Source organism: Apteryx mantelli, unplaced genomic scaffold (assembly GCF_036417845.1).
Source record: "Apteryx mantelli isolate bAptMan1 unplaced genomic scaffold, bAptMan1.hap1 HAP1_SCAFFOLD_182, whole genome shotgun sequence".
NCBI lineage: Eukaryota > Metazoa > Chordata > Aves > Apterygiformes > Apterygidae > Apteryx > Apteryx mantelli.
This window is the reverse complement of record NW_027118535.1, coordinates 11,062-28,942: the sequence shown is the minus strand read 5'-3', so window position 1 is coordinate 28,942 and position 17,881 is coordinate 11,062. Positions and strand designations below refer to the sequence as shown.

Below are 17,881 nucleotides of genomic sequence, written 5' to 3'. Positions count from 1 at the left end.
TGCCCCCCGGGCCCCCACGGCCCCCCGTAGCCATCCCCGTGTCCACCCATATCCATCCCATGTCCCCGTGTCCACCCATGGCCACCCCGGGTCCCCACGTCCCCCCATATCCGTCCCGTGTCCCTGGTGTCCCCCCATGGCCTCCCCATGTCCCCACATCCCCCCACGGCCACCCCGTGTCCTGGAGTCCCCACGTCTTCCCATATCCGTCCCATGTCCCCCCCCCACGGCCACCCCATGTCCCTTGTGTCCCCACATACCCCATATCCATCCCGTGTCCCTGGTGTCCCCCCTCGTATCTATCCCGTGTCCCCCCCCATGGCCACCCCATGTCCCTGGTGTCCCCCGCGTCCCCCTATATCCATCCTGTGTCCCCACGTCCCCACGTTCCCCCGCGTCCCCCCCCATGGCCACCCCATGTCCCCAATGTCCTTGGTGTCCCCCTATATCCATCCCATGTCCCCCGTGTCCCCATGTCCCTGGTGTCCCCCTATATCCATCCCGTGTCCCCACGTCCCCATGTTCCCCTGCGTCCCCCCCATGGCCACCCCGTGTCCCCATGTCCTTGGTGTCCCCCTATATCCATCCCGTGTCCCCGTGTCCCCATGTCCCTGGTGTCCCCCTATATCCACCCCGTGTCCCCGTGTCCCCCCCGTAGTCCCCCGGCCGCGTCCCCCCGCGTCGCTCACAGCGGGTTCCCGTTGACGGCGCAGGTCAGCACCAGGGTGTCACCCTCGCGCAGGACGCTCTGCGACGGGTGGATCCGCGCCCGTGGGCGCCGTCTGGGGACGGCGCCGTGACGTGGCGTGACGTGTCCCCCGTCCGTTCCCCCCCCCCACCGGCGCGGTGACGTGTCCCCCCCTCGGCGCCGCGGACCCAACCGACGCGGTGTCCCCAACCGACGTGGCGTCCCCGAGCAGCACGGTGTCCCACCACCATGGTGTCCCCAACGGGGACAAGTGTCCCACCACCATGGTGTCCCCAACCGGGACGGTGTCCCCAACCAGGACGGTGTCCCACCACCATGGGTGTCCCCAACCGGGACGGTATCTCCCCCACCATGGTGTCCCCAATGGGGACAGTGTCCCACCACCACGGTGTCCCCAACCAGGATGGCATCTCCCCCACCATGGTGTCCCCAACTGGGACGGTGTCCCCAAGCATGGTGTCCCCAACCAGGACGGTGTCCCCACCACCATGGCATCCCCAACCGGGAGGTGTCCCACCACCACGGTGTCCCCAACCAGGATGGCGTCTCCCCACCATGGTGTCCCCAACTGGGACGGTGTCCCCAAGCATGGTGTCCCAACTGGGACGGTGTCCCACCACCACGGTGTCCCCAACCAGGATGGCATCTCCCCACCATGGTGTCCCCAACTGGGACGGTGTCCCCAAGCATGGTGTCCCCAACCAGGACGGTGTCCCACCACCCACGGCGTCCCCAACGGGGATGGTGTCCCATCACCACGGTGTCCCCAACACAGGACGGCGTCTCCCCACCATGGTGTCCCCAACTGGGACGGTGTCCCCAAGCATGGTGTCCCCAACCAGGATGGTGTCCCACCACCACGGTGTCCCCAACCGGGATGCCATCTCCCCACCATGGTGTCCCCAACCGGGACAGTGTCCCACCACCATGGTGTCCCCAACCAGGATGGTGTCCCACCACCACGGTGTCCCCAACCGGGATGGCATCTCCCCACCATGGTGTCCCCAACTGGGACGGTGGTCCACCACCCAACGGTGTCCCCAACCAGGATGATGTCTCCCCCACCATGGTGTCCCCAACCGGCATGGTGTCCCCCAACCGGCACAGTGTCCCCCTGGCATGGTGTCCTCAACTGGCACGGTGTCCCACCAAGCGCGGTGTCCCCAACCGGCGCAGTGTCCCCAACCGGCGTGGTGTCCCCAACCAGAACAATGTCCCCGAACCAGCGTGGTGTTCCTCCCGACGCGGTGTCCCCACCCAGAACAATGTCCCCAACTGGCACAGCGTCCCCAACCAGCGTGGTGTCCCCCCCCCGGCGCGACGTCCCCCCCCCCCCACGGCGCGACGCGTCCCCCCGGCCCCGGCTCACACTGCACGTCCAGCATGTACTGGGTCTGCGGGCGCTGGCCGCGCAGGGCGGGGTGGGTGGCCTCGCAGGTGACGATGGCCCCGTGGTCCCTTGCGCTCCACGCGGAAGCGCAGCACATTCCGCAGGCTGAACACCTTCCCCAGCTGCTCCCGGCTGCTCAGATGCCTGCGCGGACGCGGGGACGCGGGGGACGACGGGGCGTCACCGGGATGCGCGGCCTGTCCCGTCCCCGTCCCCGTCCCCACCACGCCCCCGTGGGTGTCCCGTCCCCACCACGTCCCCACCACGTCCCCCAAGGTGCCCCATCCTCATCTCCGTGATGTCCCCATGGGTGTCCCGTCCCCACCACGTCCCCCACGTCCCCCATAGATGCCCCATCCTCATCTCCATGATGTCCTCATGGGCGTCCCGTCCCCATCTCATCCCACGTCCCCATGGATGCCCCATCCTAACCCCCGCCATGTCCCCATGGGGTGTCCCATCCCTGTCCCGTCCCCACCACGTCCCCATGGGTGTCCCGTCCCCATCCCCGTCCCCCACCACGTCCCCACGGGTGTCCCATCCTCGTCCCCGTCCCCACCACGTCCCCATGGGCGCCCTGTCCCCACCATGTCCCCCACGTCCCCCTGGGTGTCCCTTCCTCGTCCCCACCACATCCCCATGGATGTCCCATCCCCATCTCATCCCACGTCCCCATAGATGCCCCATCCTCGTCCCCACCATGTCCCCAAGGGTGTCCCGTCCTCGTCCCCGTCCCCATCACGTCCCCATGGGTGTCCATCTCCGTCCCCGTCCCCACCACGTCCTCACGGGTGTCCCGTCCCCGCCATGTCCCCATGGGTGTCCCATCCTCGTCCCCCGTCCCCATCACGTCCCCATGGGTGTCCCGTCCCCATCACGTCCCCATGGGTGTCCCATCTCCGTCCCCATCCCCACCACGTCCCCACGGGTGTCCCGTCCCCGCCACGTCCCCATGGTGTCCCAACCCTCGTCCCCGTCCCCGCCACGTCCCCATAGATGCCCCATCCCCGTCCCCGCCACGTCCCCACGGGCGTCCCGTCCCCGTCCCCGCGCCCAGGGGTCCCCGCGGCGCCGTCACCTTTGAGCTCGCGGCGGGTCGCGGGTACCAGCGCAGGGTGGCCGGGGGCCGGGAGCGCGGCACCACGCAGCTGAGCTCCACCTCGGCGCCCTCCACCGCCGCCTCCGCCACCTCCACCAGCGGCGCCTCGGGGGGCACTGCGGGGGCGCGGGGGGCTCGGGGACGCCCTGCCCCGCGTGTCCCCCCACGTGTGTGTCCCTCCACGTGTCCCCCCATGTGTGTCCCCCACGTCCCCACCGCGTCCCGTCACACCGCGTCCTACCGAGGACGGTGAGGGTGGCGATCTGGTGGTGCGTGTCCTCGGTTGTAGAGCTGGCAGGAGCGGCCGCCCTCGTCCCCCCCACGTGTCCCCGCGTCCCCCCCGCGTGTCCCCACGTGTCCTACCGAGGACGGTGAGGGTGGCGATCTGGTGGTGCGTGTCCTCGGTGTAGAGCTGGCAGAAGTAGCCGCCCTCGTCCCCCCCCACGCGTCCCTGCGTCCCCCACATGTCCCCACGTGTCCCCACGTCCCCCCGCGATGTCCCCACGTGTCCTACCGAGGACGGTGAGGGTGGCGATCTGGTGGTGCGTGTCCTCCGGCGTAGAGCTGGCAGAAGTAGCCGCCCTCGGTCCCCCCCACGTGTCCCCGCGTCCCCCCCACGTGTCCCCGCGTCCCCCCACACACACCCCCACGTCCCCCCCACGTCCCCCCGCGTGTCCCCACGTGTCTACCGAGGACGGTGAGGGTGGCGATCTGGTGGTGCGTGTCCTCGGTGTAGAGCTGGCAGCAGCGGGCCGCCCTCGTCCCCCCCCAGTGTCCCCATGTCCCCCCGTGTGTCCCTATGTCCCCCCACGTCCCCCCACGTCCCCCGCGGTGTCCCCACGTGTCCTACCGAGGACGGTGAGGGTGGCGATCTGGTGGTGCGTGTCCTCGGCGTAGAGCTGGCAGCAGCGGCCGCCCTCGTCCCCCCCACGAGTCCCCATGTCCCCCCGTGTGTCCCTATGTCCCCCCACGTCCCCCCACGTCCCCCCGCGTGTCCCCACGTGTCCTACCGAGGACGGTGAGGGGTGGCGATCTGGTGGTGCGTGTCCTCGGCGTAGAGCTTGGCAGCAGCGGCCGCCCTCGTCCCCCCCACGTGTCCCCATGTCCCCCCGTGTGTCCCTATGTCCCCCCACGTCCCCCCACGTCCCCCCGCGTGTCCCCACGTGTCCTACCGAGGACGGTGAGGGGTGGCGATCTGGTGGTGCGTGTCCTCGGCGTAAGAGCTGGCAGCAGCGGCCGCCCTCGTCCCACCCCACGTGTCCCCCATGTCCCCCCGTGTGTCCCTATGTCCCCCCACGTCCCCCCACGTCCCCCCGCGTGTCCCCACGTGTCCCTACCGAGGACGGTGAGAGGTGGCGATCTGGTGGTGCGTGTCCTCGGTGTAGAGCTGGCAGAAGTAGCCGCCCTCGTCCCCCCCACGCGTCCCTGCGTCCCCCCACATGTCCCCACGTGTCCCCACGTCCCCCCCGCGTGTCCCCACGTGTCCCTACCGAGGACGGTGAGGGTGGCGATCTGGTGGTGCGTGTCCTCGGCGTAGAGCTGGCAGAAGTAGCCGCCCTCGTCCCCCCCACGTGTCCCCGCGTGTCCCCACGTCCCCCCACCGTCCCCCCACGTGTCCCCCCCACGTCCCGTCCCAGCGTGTCCTACCGAGGACGGTGAGGGTGGCGATCTGGTGGTGCGTTGTCCCTCGGTGTAGAGCTGGCAGAAGTAGTAGCCGCCCTCGTCCCCCCCGCGTGTCCCTATGTCCCACCACGTGTCCCCCACGTCCCCCCACGTGTCCCTATGTCCCCCCACGTGTCCCCCCACGTGTCCCCCCGCGTGTCCCCCCACGCGTCCCCCCCCCGCGTGTCCTACCGAGGACGGTGAGGGTGGCGATCTGGTGGTGCGTGTCCTCGGTGTAGAGCTGGCAGAAGTAGCCGCCCTCGTCCCCCCCACGCGTCCCTGCGTCCCCCCCACGTGTCCCCACGTCCCCCCCACGTGTCCCCGCGTGTCCCCACGTGTCCCCCCCCAGCGTGTCCTACCGAGGACGGTTGAGGGTGGCGATCTGGTGGTGCGTGTCCTCGGTGTAGAGCTGGCAGAAGTAGCCGCCCTCGTCCTCCAGCCGCGCCTGGGCCAGCTGGATCCTCACCTGCCGCTGCGTGAACTCGGCCAGCTGGAACCGCTCGTCCTTCAGCGCTGCGGCACGGCACGCGGCTCACGCCGGCCCCACGGCTGCCCCACGGCCGCCCCACGCGGCCCCACGGCTGCCCCCCGTGCCCCACGGCCAACACACGCGCCCCACGGCCACCCCCGGCCAACGCACGCGCCCCACGGCCAACGCTCGGCCCCACGGGCCACGGCTCGTCCTTCAGCGCTGCGGCACGGCACGCGGCTCACGCCGGCCCCACGGCCGCCCACGGCCGCCCCCCGCGCCCCACGGCTGCCCCACGGCCGCCCCCCCCGCGCCCCACGGCTGCCCCCCGCACCCCACGGCCAACACACGCGCCCCACGGCCCACCCCCGGCCAACGCACAGCGCCCCACGGCCACCCCCGGCCAACAGCACGCGCCCCACGGCCGACGCTCGGCCCCACGGCCACGGCTTGTCCTTCAGCGCTGCGGCACGGCACGCGGCTCACGCCGGCCCCACGGCTGCCCCACGGCCGCCCCACGGCTGCCCCCCGCGCCCCACGGCTGCCCCACACACCCCTACACCCCCCCCCATGTCCCCACAGCTGCTCCACGCACCCCACGGCTGCCAGTGCTGCCCCACAGACCCCCCCCCCGGCTGCCCCATGAGCCCCACAAGCCACCCCATGTCCACCCCACGGCCCCCGTGTTCACCCCACGGCCCCCACATCCACCCCACGGACCCCCCCAGCTGCCCCACGGACCCCCCATCCAGCCCATGTTCACTCCACAGACCCCCCGACCCCCCCCCCCCCAGCCCCCATGTCCACCCCATGGACCCCCACGGCCCCCATGTTCACCCCACGGACCCCACATCCCCCCCACGGATCCCCCACGTCCCCCCCCCAGACCCCCCACGGGCCCCACATCCAACCCCATCCCCCCCACGGACCCCACGGCCCCCCCCTGTCCCCCCCACGGCCCCCCCATGGACCCCACATCCACCCTATGGACCCCCCCATGGCCCCCCACAGCCCCTCACATCCACCCTAAGGACCCTACAGCCACCCCCCGGCCCCCCCATGGTCCCCCATGTCCACCCCATGGCCCCTACATCCCCCCAAGGATCCCCCCTGTCCCCCCCATGCCCCCCCCGGACCCCCTGTCCACCACCTGGACCCCCCATGGACCCCACATCCACCCCACGGACCCCCACAGCTCCCATGTTCACCCCCTGGCCCCCATGTCCCCCCCACAGACCCCACATCCCTCCCATGTCCCCCCCCCGGACCCCCCATGGACCCCACATCCCCCCCCCCCCAGCCCCCACGTTCCCCCCCATCCCCCCACGTCCACCCCACGTCCCCCCCATGGACTCCCCCATCCCCACCCCATGGACCCACATCCACCCCATGTCCCCCCCACGTCCCCGTCCCCTGTCCCCGCGCTCACCGCGGGTGCCGTTGAAGAAGAGGGTCTGGCGCGCCGGGTTTCTGCATGACGACCCGAACCCTCACCCCCCCATGTCCCCCCCATGTCCCCCCGTGTCCCCCCCGTGTCCCCCCCCCCCGTGTCCCCCCCCCGTGTCCCCCCCCCCCGGGCTCACCGCGGGTGCCGTTGAAGAAGAGGGTCTGGCGCGCCGGGTTCTGGATGACGACGATGGAGCCGTCGTAGTGGTGCAGGCGGCAGGTGATCTCGGCCGTGCTGCCCTCCGCCACCGTCACGTTCTCTCCGCCTGCACCTCCTGCGCCCGCCCTGCCGCCACCGCCACACCGCCACCGTCACCGCCACAGGGACGCGGGGGGACGCCGGGGGGACGCCGGGGGGACGCGGGGGGACGCCGGGGACGCCGGTGGGGACGCGGGGGGGATGCCGGGGACATGCCTGGGATCGCTGGGGATGCTGGGGACGCGGGGGGACACCAGGGATGTGGGGGGGACACGGGGGGATGCCGGGGATGCGTGGGGACACGTGGGATCCCTGGGGACACCGGGACACGTGGGGGGGACACCAGGGACGCAGGGGGGATGCGTGGGGACACCGTTGGGGACGCTGAGGATGCCGGGGATGCGTGGGGACACGTGGGATCCCGCGGGACAGCGGGGGACACGTGGGGGACGCTGGGGACGTACGGGGACACCAGAGACGCATGGGATCCCTGGGGACACCAGGGGACACGGAGGGACACCAGGGGGACGGGTGCGATCCCTGGGGATGCAGGGGGGACGCAGGGGACACGCAGGGATGGATGGGGTCATGAGGGACACGTGGGGACACCGGGGGATGCGTGGGGACACTGGGGACACGCAGGGATCACTGGGGACACATGGGGACATCGGGGATGTGCAGGGATCACCAGGGACACGCAGGGACACCAAGGACACATGGGGACACCAAGGGATCTCTGGGGACACACGACGATCCCTGGGGACACCAGGGACACCAGGGATCGCTGGGGACATGTGGGGACACGCAGGGACGGATGGAGTCACCAGGGACACGTGGGAAGACCAGGGACACCCAGGGACACCGGGGACAGGTGGGCGTAGCGGGGGACACAAGCATGGGGACACCAAGACACCAGGACACGGGGACACCAGGACACGGGGGACACAGGGACACGGGGACACGGGGACACGGGGACACCAAGACATGGCATGGGGACACCAGGGATGAGGATGGAGACACCAGGACATGGGGACACCAGGACACGGGGACATGGGGATGGGGACACCAGGACATGGGGACACCAGGACACGGGGACACCAGGGATGGGGATGGGGACACCAGGACATGGGGACACCAAGACACAGGGACACCAGGACACGGGGACAAGGTCACGGCACAGGGACGGGGTCACCAGCGACGGTGTCACAGCGCAGGGGGGGGGGGGACGGTGACACCGGTGACACCCGTCCCGGCGGCGCCTCCCGGACGCCTGGGCCCCCCCCTGTCCCGTCCCCACGCGGTTGTCACCCGGTCGCCGTGACAACGCCGCGTTTTCGCCGTTGTCAGCACATCCCCCCCCCCACGCACACACACACACAAACCGGGGGTCGCCACGGCGACCGCGTTGTCCCCGTGTCCCCCCCCCCCCCCATCCCCGTGTCCCCGCTGCCACCGCCAAGGTCACCGCGGGGGGGGGGGAGGGGGGGGCCCAGGCGTCCGGGCGCGGCCCACGTTGGTGCCACCGGGGGGGGGGGGGGGGGGGACACACGACAAGGGGCGCTTTGTCCCCGCGTGACTCACGCCCGCCCGGACGCCTGGGCCCCTTTGGGCCGGGCTCCGCCATGGGGGGGGGGGGGGGAGGGGGGGGGCGCCCGGACGCCTGGGCCCCCCCGGGGTGACGGGAAAGGCGGGGGGGGGGGGGGGGGACACACAATGGCCCTTTCTGCGCCCGCGCGCGGCCGGGCCGGCGCCGCCTGGCACCCGCCGAGGGGGCCCAGGCGTCCGGGCGGCTCCCGCCCACGGTGGGGGGGGGGCCCAGGCGTCCGGGAGGGGCCCAGGCGTCCCGGGGGGGGGGGGGGCGCTCGGCCGGGGACAAGGGACAAAGTGGTGCCCCCCCACACACACACCCGGTGACGCCCCAGGGACATCTACGGACCCCCGGTGACACCCCAGGGCCACCGCAGCCCCCAGTGACACCCCAGGGCCACCTATGGACCCCGAGAACCCCGGTGACACCCCAGAGCCACCTACAGTCCCCGGTGACACCCCATGGTCACCTATGGACCCTTAGAGCCCCAGTGACACCCCAGAGCCACCACGGCCCCCAATGACACCCCAGAGCCACCTGATGGCCCCGGTGACACCCCAGAGCCACCGCAGCCCTGACAGTCCCAGTGACACCCCAGAGCCACCATGGCCCCCGTGACACCCCAGAGCCACCTACAGACCTTGGTGACACCCTAGAGCCACCACAGCCCCTGGTGACACCCAGAGCCACCTATGGACCCCGAGAACCCCGGTGACACCCCAGAGCCACCTACAGACCTTGGTGACACCCTAGAGCCACCTATGGACCCTGAGAACCCCGGTGACACCCCAGAGCCACCTGATGGCCCCGGTGACACCCCAGAGCCACCTACAGCCCCCGGTGACACCCCAGGGCCAGGAGTGGTTCCCGGACGCCTGGGCCCCCTCGCGGGGGGTGCGGACCCGGCCGGGCTCCCGCACCGCGGCGGTGACGGTGACGGGTGCCGCCGTCTTTCAAACGCCCTTCCCTCCGCCGCCGGGGACGCGGGGCCCACGCGCGGGGACGCCGGGGCGCGGGGACGCCGGGATGCGCGGGGACACCGGCGCACGGGGGCGCGGGGACACCCGAGCACGGGGACACCCGTCCACAGGGCTGTGCGGGACGGCAGCGCACGAGGACACCAGCGCATGGGGGTGTGGGGACACCCGTGCAGGGGGGGTCCGGGGACACCGGTGCACGGTGACACCCAAGCATGGGGACACCCGTCCATGGGGGTGCAGGGACACTGGCGCACGAGGACACACGTGCACGGGGCTGCAGGGACACTGGTGCACAGGGGTGCAGGGACACCGGCACACGGTGACACCCGTCCACAGGGGTGCAGGGACACCGGTGCACGAGGGTGCAGGGACACCCGTGCATGAAGACACCCGTGCATGGGGGTACAGAGACCCTGGCGCACAAGGACACTGGTGCACGGGGGTGCAGGGACTCCAGTCCACGGGGGTGCAGGGACACTGGTGCATGAGGACAACTGTCCATGGGGGTGCGGGGACACCGGTCCACAGGAGTGCAGGGACACCCGTGCACGAGGACAACCGTCCACGGGGGTGCAGGGACACCAGCACACAAGGACACCCGTGCACGAGGGTGCAGGGACACCCGCGCACGAGGACAACCGTCCACGGGGGTGCAGGGACACCAAGTGCACGAAGACACCCGTGCACGGGGGTGTGGGGACACCGGCGCACGGGGACTCCTGTGCACGGGGGTGCAGGGACACCCGCGCATGAAGACACCCCTGCACGGGGGTGCAGGGACACCCGTCCACAGGGGTGCAGGGACCCTGGCGCACAAGGACAACTGTCCATGGGGGTGCAGGGACACCGGCGCACAAGGACACCCGTGCACGGGGGTGCAGGGACACTGGCGCACGGGGACTCCTGTCCATGGGGGTGCGGGGACACCGGTGCACGGGGGGTTCCGGGGGTGGCGGCGCACGAGGGCGCAGGCACAGCGGCGCGGGGACCCGGGGGGGGGACGGGGGGGGGGGGACCGTGGGGACCCGGGTGGGGGGGGGGGAGCGCGGGGACGGCGGCGCACGAGGACGCGGGGCCGCCGCGCGCGGGGGCAGCGGCGCACAAAGGCGCAGGGACATCGCTGCGCGGGGCCGGGGGGGGGACGGGACGGGGGCGACACCATTGCACGGAGTGGGGGGAGACACGGACACACACCAATGCGGGGGGGGGGGTGAGGGGAGCCCATCGCACGGGGAAGGGGGGGGCGACACCATTGCACGGGGAAGGGGGGGGGGGAGGGCGCGGGGACCCCACTGCCCCCCCCCCTCCAAGGGCGCGGGGACACCGAGCTCCCCCCGCCCCCTCCATCCCCTCCGGGCGCCCCAACCCCGCGATGGCGGCGGCGGCGGCGGCGGCGGGTGGGTGGGGGGAGGCGGCAGCGCCATTTCCCCCCCCCCTCCCGCCCCGTTACCCCCCCCCCCGCGGCCCCCCCCCCCGGGCCCTACCTGCCCCCGGCGCCCAGGCGAGCAGCAGCAGCGGCAGCAGCAGCAGCGGCGGCAGCGCCGGGTGGTGGCGGCGGCAGCAGCAGCGGCGGCTCCCGGCCCGGGGCTGCATCGCGCTGCGCCGCGGCCGCCCGCCCGCCCGCCGCGTCCCTGCGCCGCTCCCCACCTGCCGCCGCCGCTGCGGAGGAAATGTATGCTAATGAGGGGGAAATGTATGCTAATGAGATGCGGCGGGCCGGGCCAATGGCGGAGGAGGGGCCGCGCCCGGCGCGCGCGCGCGCGGAGGGAGGGGGAGGGGGCGCGGAGGGGGGGGGGTGGGGGGAGCCGCTGTTTACCGGCCCCGTGCGGGAGCTGGGGGGGGGCGTTAAAGGGGCTCCGAGGGGGCCCGGGTGGGATTGGGGAGCCGCGGGGTGGGATCGGGATGCCCCAGGGTGGGATTGGGGCTCCCTGAGGTGGGATTGGGGCTCCCTGGATGGGATCAGGCATCCTGAGGTGGGGTCGGGGCTCCCTGTGTGGGATCAGGCACCCTAAAGTGGGATCGGGGCTCCCCAGGCAGGATTGGGGCTCCCAGAGGTGGGATCAGGATGCCCCAGGGTGGGATCGGGTCTCCCTGAGGTAGGATCGGGGCTCCCTGAGTGGGATTAGGCACCTCAAAGTGGGATCAGAGCTCCCCAGGGTGGGATCAGGGCTCCCAAGGGTGGGATTGGGATGCCCCAGGGTGGGATCGGGGCACCCTGAGTGGAATCAGGGCTCCCTGGGTGGGATCGGGGCACCCTGAGGTGGGATCAGGGCTCCCCAGGCAGGACTGGGGCACCCCAAGGTGGGATCAGGCATCCTGAGGTGGGATTGGGGGCACCCCAGGGTGGGATCAGGGCACCCTGAGATGGGATAGGGGCCCCCAAGGTGGGATCAGGATGCCCCAGGGTGGGATCAGGGCTCCCTGGGTGGGATCGGGGCTCCCCAGTGGGATTGGGAGCACCCAAAGCGGGATAAGGGCAGTGCGGGCAGGATTGGGGCCCCCTGAGGTGGGGGGGGACCCACCAGGGCGCCGGGACACACCGGGGCACCAGGACACACCGGGGTGCCAAACTGGGACACACCAGGATGCTGAACTGGGACCCACTGGGGTGTTGGGACCCACTGGGACACACCGGGGTGCCAAACTGGGACACACCAGGATGCCAGGACACACCGGGGTGTTGGGACCCACTGGGACACACCGGGGTGCTGAACTGGGACCCACCGGAGCTGGGACGCGGAGCTGGGAGCCGCCGGAGCGGCGGCAGCGGTGGCGGCTCCGCCGGGGGCCGGTTTTGCCGGGATTTCTACAGGCGCCTTCACCCCCGCCAGCACCTCGAGGCGCCCAACAAAGCGGCGAGTCAGGCGGCGGTGCGGGCGGCCTGTCCGCCCCGGAGCCGCTGCTCCGACATTCGGCGCTCCGACGCTCCAGAACCGGAGCCGAGACCCGCTGCGGCGGGGGGGGGGGCAGCGGGAGCCCAAACCCCACCGCAGTTTGGGGCGAAAGCGCTGGGGTGGCTCCGATCCCCTCCGCGGCGTCCGAAGGGGCCGAGGCTGCTGCCGAGGGGGAAGCGGCTCCGCGAGGATCCGCAGGATCCGGCCGCCGCGGGAGCAGATGGCGCTGGGAATGTTCCTACGTGCCGCCCCGTTCCTTCCCCCCCACTCTGATGCCAGCGGGGGGTTTTTTGGGAAGGCGCCACGGAGAGGCAGCAGCCGCTCCGGAGCGCTCCGAGGTTTCTGGTGCCGGCTTTTGGCTCCGGGCGGGTTTCCGGGAGCGGCTCCCAGGCGGGCAGCGGGCCCGGGGCCGCAGCCAGAGCCCCGCGGGAGCCGGGATCCCCCGCGGGAGCCTCTTGACACCCGGCGCACGTCCGGCGGCCCCGGCTGGTTTTCCGAATTCTCCCGGCGGGCGCGGGGAAGGCGGCAGCGCGGCTCCGCCTACCTCCGCGATTCCTCCGCCTCGGACTCGGAGCATCTCCGGCTCCGCGAAAGCCGGCTCGAAGGCGACGCTTCCCGGGAGCCGCCTCCATTTCTCGTCCTATTCTGCGGCGGGGAAGGAAAACCAGGGGGAAAAGCGAGTGAAGAAGCGCATCCTGCTCCACGCGCTCCGGGACAAACGTTTTCCTGCTTCAGGGAGAGCCGGAGCCCGGAATGGGGAGGCTTCGGCAGCGCCGCCGGGGACCCACCGAAACCCCGGCCCCGGGAGGGGGCCGCGGCAAAACTTTCCTTCCGTGTTTTCTTTGCTGTTTTCCGCGACGGACAGAGGATGAGAGCGGCTTCATTCGGCCCTCCCGGAGCGGCTTTATTCCGCCTCCCAGAGTGAATTGTCCTTCCCAGGCTCCGGCCCCCTCCGGCTAGCAGTGTCCAGGCAAACCAAAACGCCGCCAAAAAGCGGCTTTTAAACGCTTTGGGGGTAAAACTGTCTTGGCAGGCGCCGTTGGGTCACAGAGAAGCTGCCCCCCTCTCCCCCGTCTTCCCAAAACATCCCAAATCCCAGTTTATTTGTGGCAAAGGCTCTGGCAAAGGGAACTTGTGGCGGCAGAAGACGACTGAAGCCCGATGGGAGCCGCCGCAGCTAAAAAATGTGATGTTTTGGGCCTTGAATCCCACGTTCTGTCCCCGTCCTCTTCTCCTGACGCAGTTAAAATCCCGGTGGAACACAGGGAAAACCAGCGCGGAAATACTCCGTGGGGGAAGGAGCCCCCGAAGGGAGCGGTGCCGCCGTGTCTATCTGCCGCGTGGCCGCGCCATCCGCCACCACGTGTCACTGTGCCCACGTGCGAAAACTTGGTATTTTCCTTAACGTTTTCCTTGGTATTTTGCCTCTTGGCAGCTCGGGCGGGCCGGAGAGTTTTAGTGCAGTTGGAGCCTTTCATTTGCTCCCCGGTCAGAGGATTCCCCGGATGGCGACTGCCCTGCCGGAATAACTGGGCGCGGCGGACAAGGCGGAGCCGCTCCGATGCACGCCGCCCAGCAGACGAGGCTTCGGGGCTGCGCCGACACCCAGAAAGGCGGTTTTGCAGGATTCAAACCCGTTTCTGGAATCGTTCTGCCGGCGACATTAGCGATCCGAAGCTCCTTCGCGCGCCGGGCTGGCATCCAAGGCGTCTCATTGTGAGGCGGCTTCAAAGGGTGCCGGGGGCAGCCGGAAAAGCCGGCGGCTTCGCGGGTTTTGGGGCGAGGAGAGCGAGCGAGGTGCAGGCGGGCCGCAGGCCGGGGGACGCGGCGCCTGCTGTCGCCGGAGAGGCGGCCGCCGCGCCGAGGGGCTGTTCTGCAGGTGGCACCTTTTTCCCCGAGCCGAAGAAAGGCATCGTGACGAGAGCTGCCTGCGGAAGGGAGCCGGGAGGGAAGGGCTGCCCGGAATGACGAGGATACGCAGGATCGATGGCGCTCAGCGAGGGAGAAACGCCGGGAAAGGGCCTGGGGGGAGGGGGAGCCCCTTTCCCTGCCTAAAGGGGAACCAGGGCACGGTCCCCTCCCCCCCAGGGACCCCCCCACCCCCGGGATCATCGCGGGGCAGCGACTCCCCCCCTCCAAAAGGGTTAAAGCGCCTCAAGCGGGGGGCGGGGGGGGGGGGATCGGGCCCATTCCCGGCTCCTTACGGGGGGGGAATCACCGAGGAGAGCGGCCGCTGCCGGCTCCATCCCCGCCGTCCTCGCCGCGCCGCCTCCGCCGCCTCACGGAGCTCTGAGGCGAGGCGCCGCCGGCGAAGGGGCGGGACCAGAGAGGGGGGCCCGTGCGCCGCGGCCAATCAGCGCGCGCCGGCGGCCCCGCGGCGGCCAATCAGCGCCGCCTTCCCCCCTCCCCCCCCCCCTCCAGCGAACGAGCGCGTGCCGCCGGCGGGGCGCGAAGCCCTCGAGCGACCCTTGAAGCGCCGCTCTCCCGCCCTCCCGCGGTGGCCAATCAGCGCGCGCCAGCGCCCGCCCCCACGCCCGCGCGGCGGCCAATCAGCGCCGCCCTCGCGCCCTTCGAACGCGAGGCCCTCGGGCGACCGTTAAACGGCCACTGCCCCCTCTCCACAGGCGACCGTTAAACGGCCGCTCTCCCCTCACCGCACAGCCGTTAAACGGCCGCTCTCCCCCCACAACAGGCGACCATTAAAGGGCTGCTGCCCTGATCTGCCATCATGGAGGTCCAACACCCGTCAGCGACCGAGGGAGCCCCCCTGGGTAAGTGGCAGCTGCCCCCTTGTGTCACCCTCCTCAGCCCCCCCCTCACCTTGTGGGTGCCCCTCGCCCTTCCCGATAAGGACAAGGCCATTCCCCCCCTTCGCACCGTGCGGAGGCGGATCCAGAGCGGCTGCGGTGGAGGAGGGAGCCGAGCTTGGTCCGATGTCCCACACCGCTGCCCGCTCGGCCTCATCTTCAGCGCTGAATTTCCTTATATCAAAGCGTCACACCCTCCCCAGACTCCCCCCGACCCTCGCACCCTTCTCCCCTCCTTGATCCACACAGCTGCCAGCTTCATTTCAGCAATTCTGACAGGGATTTCGGCTCCTCTCTGTGCCGCCTGCCTGGCTTGGGGCAGACCCTGATGTATAAGGGAGAAAGAAGGCTGCTGTTTCCCTCCTGCTCACCAGCCCAGCCACAGCTCCTGCCCACTGCCACTTATTCTAGCCTGGAATTCAAGGATCTTTTATCAGCCCCGGGGTCACCTTCCAGCCCAGGTACCAGAGAAATTCCTCGGAGCAGCCAATGCTGCCCGACAGCCGCAGGCAGGAGCACGAGGAACCATCGTCAGCTGCTGCAAGCCCAAAAATAGCTACTTTCCCACTCCCGAGAAGAGGGAAAAGAAGATTTTTGCTTTCCACAGCAGCCACCAGGAGCAGCTGCTGCTTCCAGGCCCATTTTCCAGGTGTCACCGCTAGCATAAGCACGTGATGTTGTGCTGCACTGGTGAAAGTGCTGTTAGAGACGCACCGGGTCCCCCCCCCACCAGTGGTGGCTGTGACTCTCCCCCTTTTAGTGGCTCTTTAGAGGCAGCAAAGTGGCAACAGATGAGAAGCAGGACAGGATGAGGCCTGGCTGCAGCATGCAACACTTGAGCCCTCCCCAAAGCTCCAATTGTCACCAGACAGGGCTGGCAGAGGCAGCAGCAGATGGAAACGCTCCTTCTGCCCAGGATTGGGGACAGCAGCACTACGGAGCCTGCAAAGTGCCACAGAAAACCCCTCGGCCTGGAGCAGCAGCCAACCGCTCTGAAGGCTCTGGCACAGCACAAGCAAAGCCCCAGCTACAGCCAAAATGACGATTTCTCGCTAAATTCTCTGTTTTGAGCTTGAAAACAACCCTGGGGCCGATGTTCCTGCCATGTTTGTCCTCTGGCGGCGGCGTTTCTTTGGAACTCAGGCAGGAAACTGGGAAAGAATGGTGAGTTTTGGGGCTCAGACACGCCGGCCCTGCCCCTCACCAGCAGGAACCTTCCTGAATCCCCCTGGAATCACGGGTGGAACCGCCAGGATGACGGAGCTGGCGCTCCCGGAGCCGCCCCCCTCCTCATCCTTGTCCTGCAGGACGTTTTGGGTGCCGGCACTGCCCCAAAGCGTCGCTTTTCCGGCCAAGCTGCCGCCCCACACTCAGGAGACACCAAGCTCTGCATCCCAGGCCGCATCCTGCCGGCACCTGGGAGGCTCCACACCCCGTTCACCCCTCTCTCCCCCCGGATTTCGAGGGCAGCGGGAAGGAAGACACGGCAGCACCAGCGCGAGCGGCTCAGAACTCCGTTTTATTAGTCAAAAATCCACCTAGTGCTTCTTGCTGGCGGCGGCCACCTGCGGGAGAGGAAGAGCCGTGAGCCCGGGGGGGGGGGGGAAGAGGGGAGCAGCCCCCCGGCGCCCCTCCCCGCCCCGTTACCTGCCCGGCGATCCTGTCCAGATCCCTCTGTCCCTGCGGAGTGAGCTTGCGGCCCCTGTGAGACACGGAGGCAACCGAAAAATGACCCCCGGCGAGGAAGGGGGGGGGGGGACACGACACAGACCGGAACCGCAGCCCCCCCCCCCCCCGCCGCGCTCACCCGTCCTGGTCCTTCTCCACCATCTTGAGGCCCTCGAGCGCCTGCAGCACGCGCCGGCGACGCTCTTGGAGCCGCGGCTGAAGTGGCTCGCATGACGCCGTTGCGCTGCCGCCCGCCCGTAGATCTTGGTCATGGAGCCCACGCCGGCGCCGCCGCGCAGGTACAGGTGCCGGGCCGTGGAGGCTGCGGGGGGGAGGGGGCGGCGGTGAGACCCCTCACCCCCCCCCCCGGACACCCCCTCCCCCCCCGCCGCCGCGGAAAGGGGGGGCGGCACTCACCGGCCCGCGTGTAGAACCAGTTCTCGTCGTAGGGCGCCAGCTCCTTGTGCTTGGCCAGCTTCACCGTGTCCACCCACTCGGGCACCTTCAGCTTGCCGGACCTGCCGGTGGGCGGCCGTCACGGGGGCGTAACGGGGCCGCCGCCGCCCGCCGCGTGTCCCCCCCCCCCAACCCCCCCCCCCCCCGCACTCACTTCTTGAGGAAGGCGGCCAGCGCCCGCACGAACTCCTGCTGGTTCACGTCCTTCACCGTGACGCCCGGCATCTGCGGAGCACAGCGGCGGCCTTAGCCCCGGCGGCGACCGACCGACCGGGCCGGGCCCGGCCGGCAGCGGCACCCGGCCCTGCCCTTCCCTTCCCACCCCGCTCCCGGCTCCAAGCTCCGCCCAGGCCCGGCAACGCCGGCACGGCCCGACTCGCCCCGCCGGCCCAGTTCTCCCCTCCGCGGTCCCGGTTCTCTCCCCCCTCCGGCCCCGGCGCCGACCTCGCTGCTACCTCCGTTGGCGGCTGGGCTGGAAAAGAGACCGCGCGGGCTGCCCAGGCCAAGTCACAGG

General features: G+C 70.7%; 3 protein-coding genes across 3 annotated transcripts in view; 1 reads left to right on the top strand and 2 right to left on the bottom strand.

The window, feature by feature from the left end:
* Positions 1-705, top strand: part of LOC136995928 (igLON family member 5-like) — a 6,637-nt gene extending 5,932 nt beyond the window's left edge. The window contains exon 5 of the mRNA XM_067316924.1: positions 659-705. Coding sequence (XP_067173025.1) covers positions 659-705 — 47 coding nt within the window. The remainder of the gene's footprint in view (positions 1-658) is intronic.
* A 4,510-nt stretch (positions 706-5,215) lies between these two features.
* LOC136995927 (cell adhesion molecule 4-like) lies at positions 5,216-14,349 on the bottom strand. The gene is made up of 4 exons (XM_067316922.1): positions 14,268-14,349; positions 11,027-11,201; positions 6,913-7,061; positions 5,216-5,373 (listed from the first exon to the last, which is right to left on the bottom strand). The coding sequence occupies exons 1-4, from the start codon at positions 14,347-14,349 to the stop codon at positions 5,216-5,218; spliced, it is 564 nt and encodes a 187-aa protein (XP_067173023.1).
* Positions 14,350-16,743: 2,394 nt separating this feature from the next.
* RPS19 (ribosomal protein S19) lies at positions 16,744-17,881 on the bottom strand. The gene is given in 7 exon segments (XM_067316919.1): positions 16,744-16,808; positions 16,891-16,945; positions 17,051-17,108; positions 17,111-17,233; positions 17,329-17,429; positions 17,522-17,592; positions 17,812-17,881. Coding segments are annotated over 6 exon segments (435 nt in total). The 5' UTR covers positions 17,812-17,881; the 3' UTR covers positions 16,744-16,781.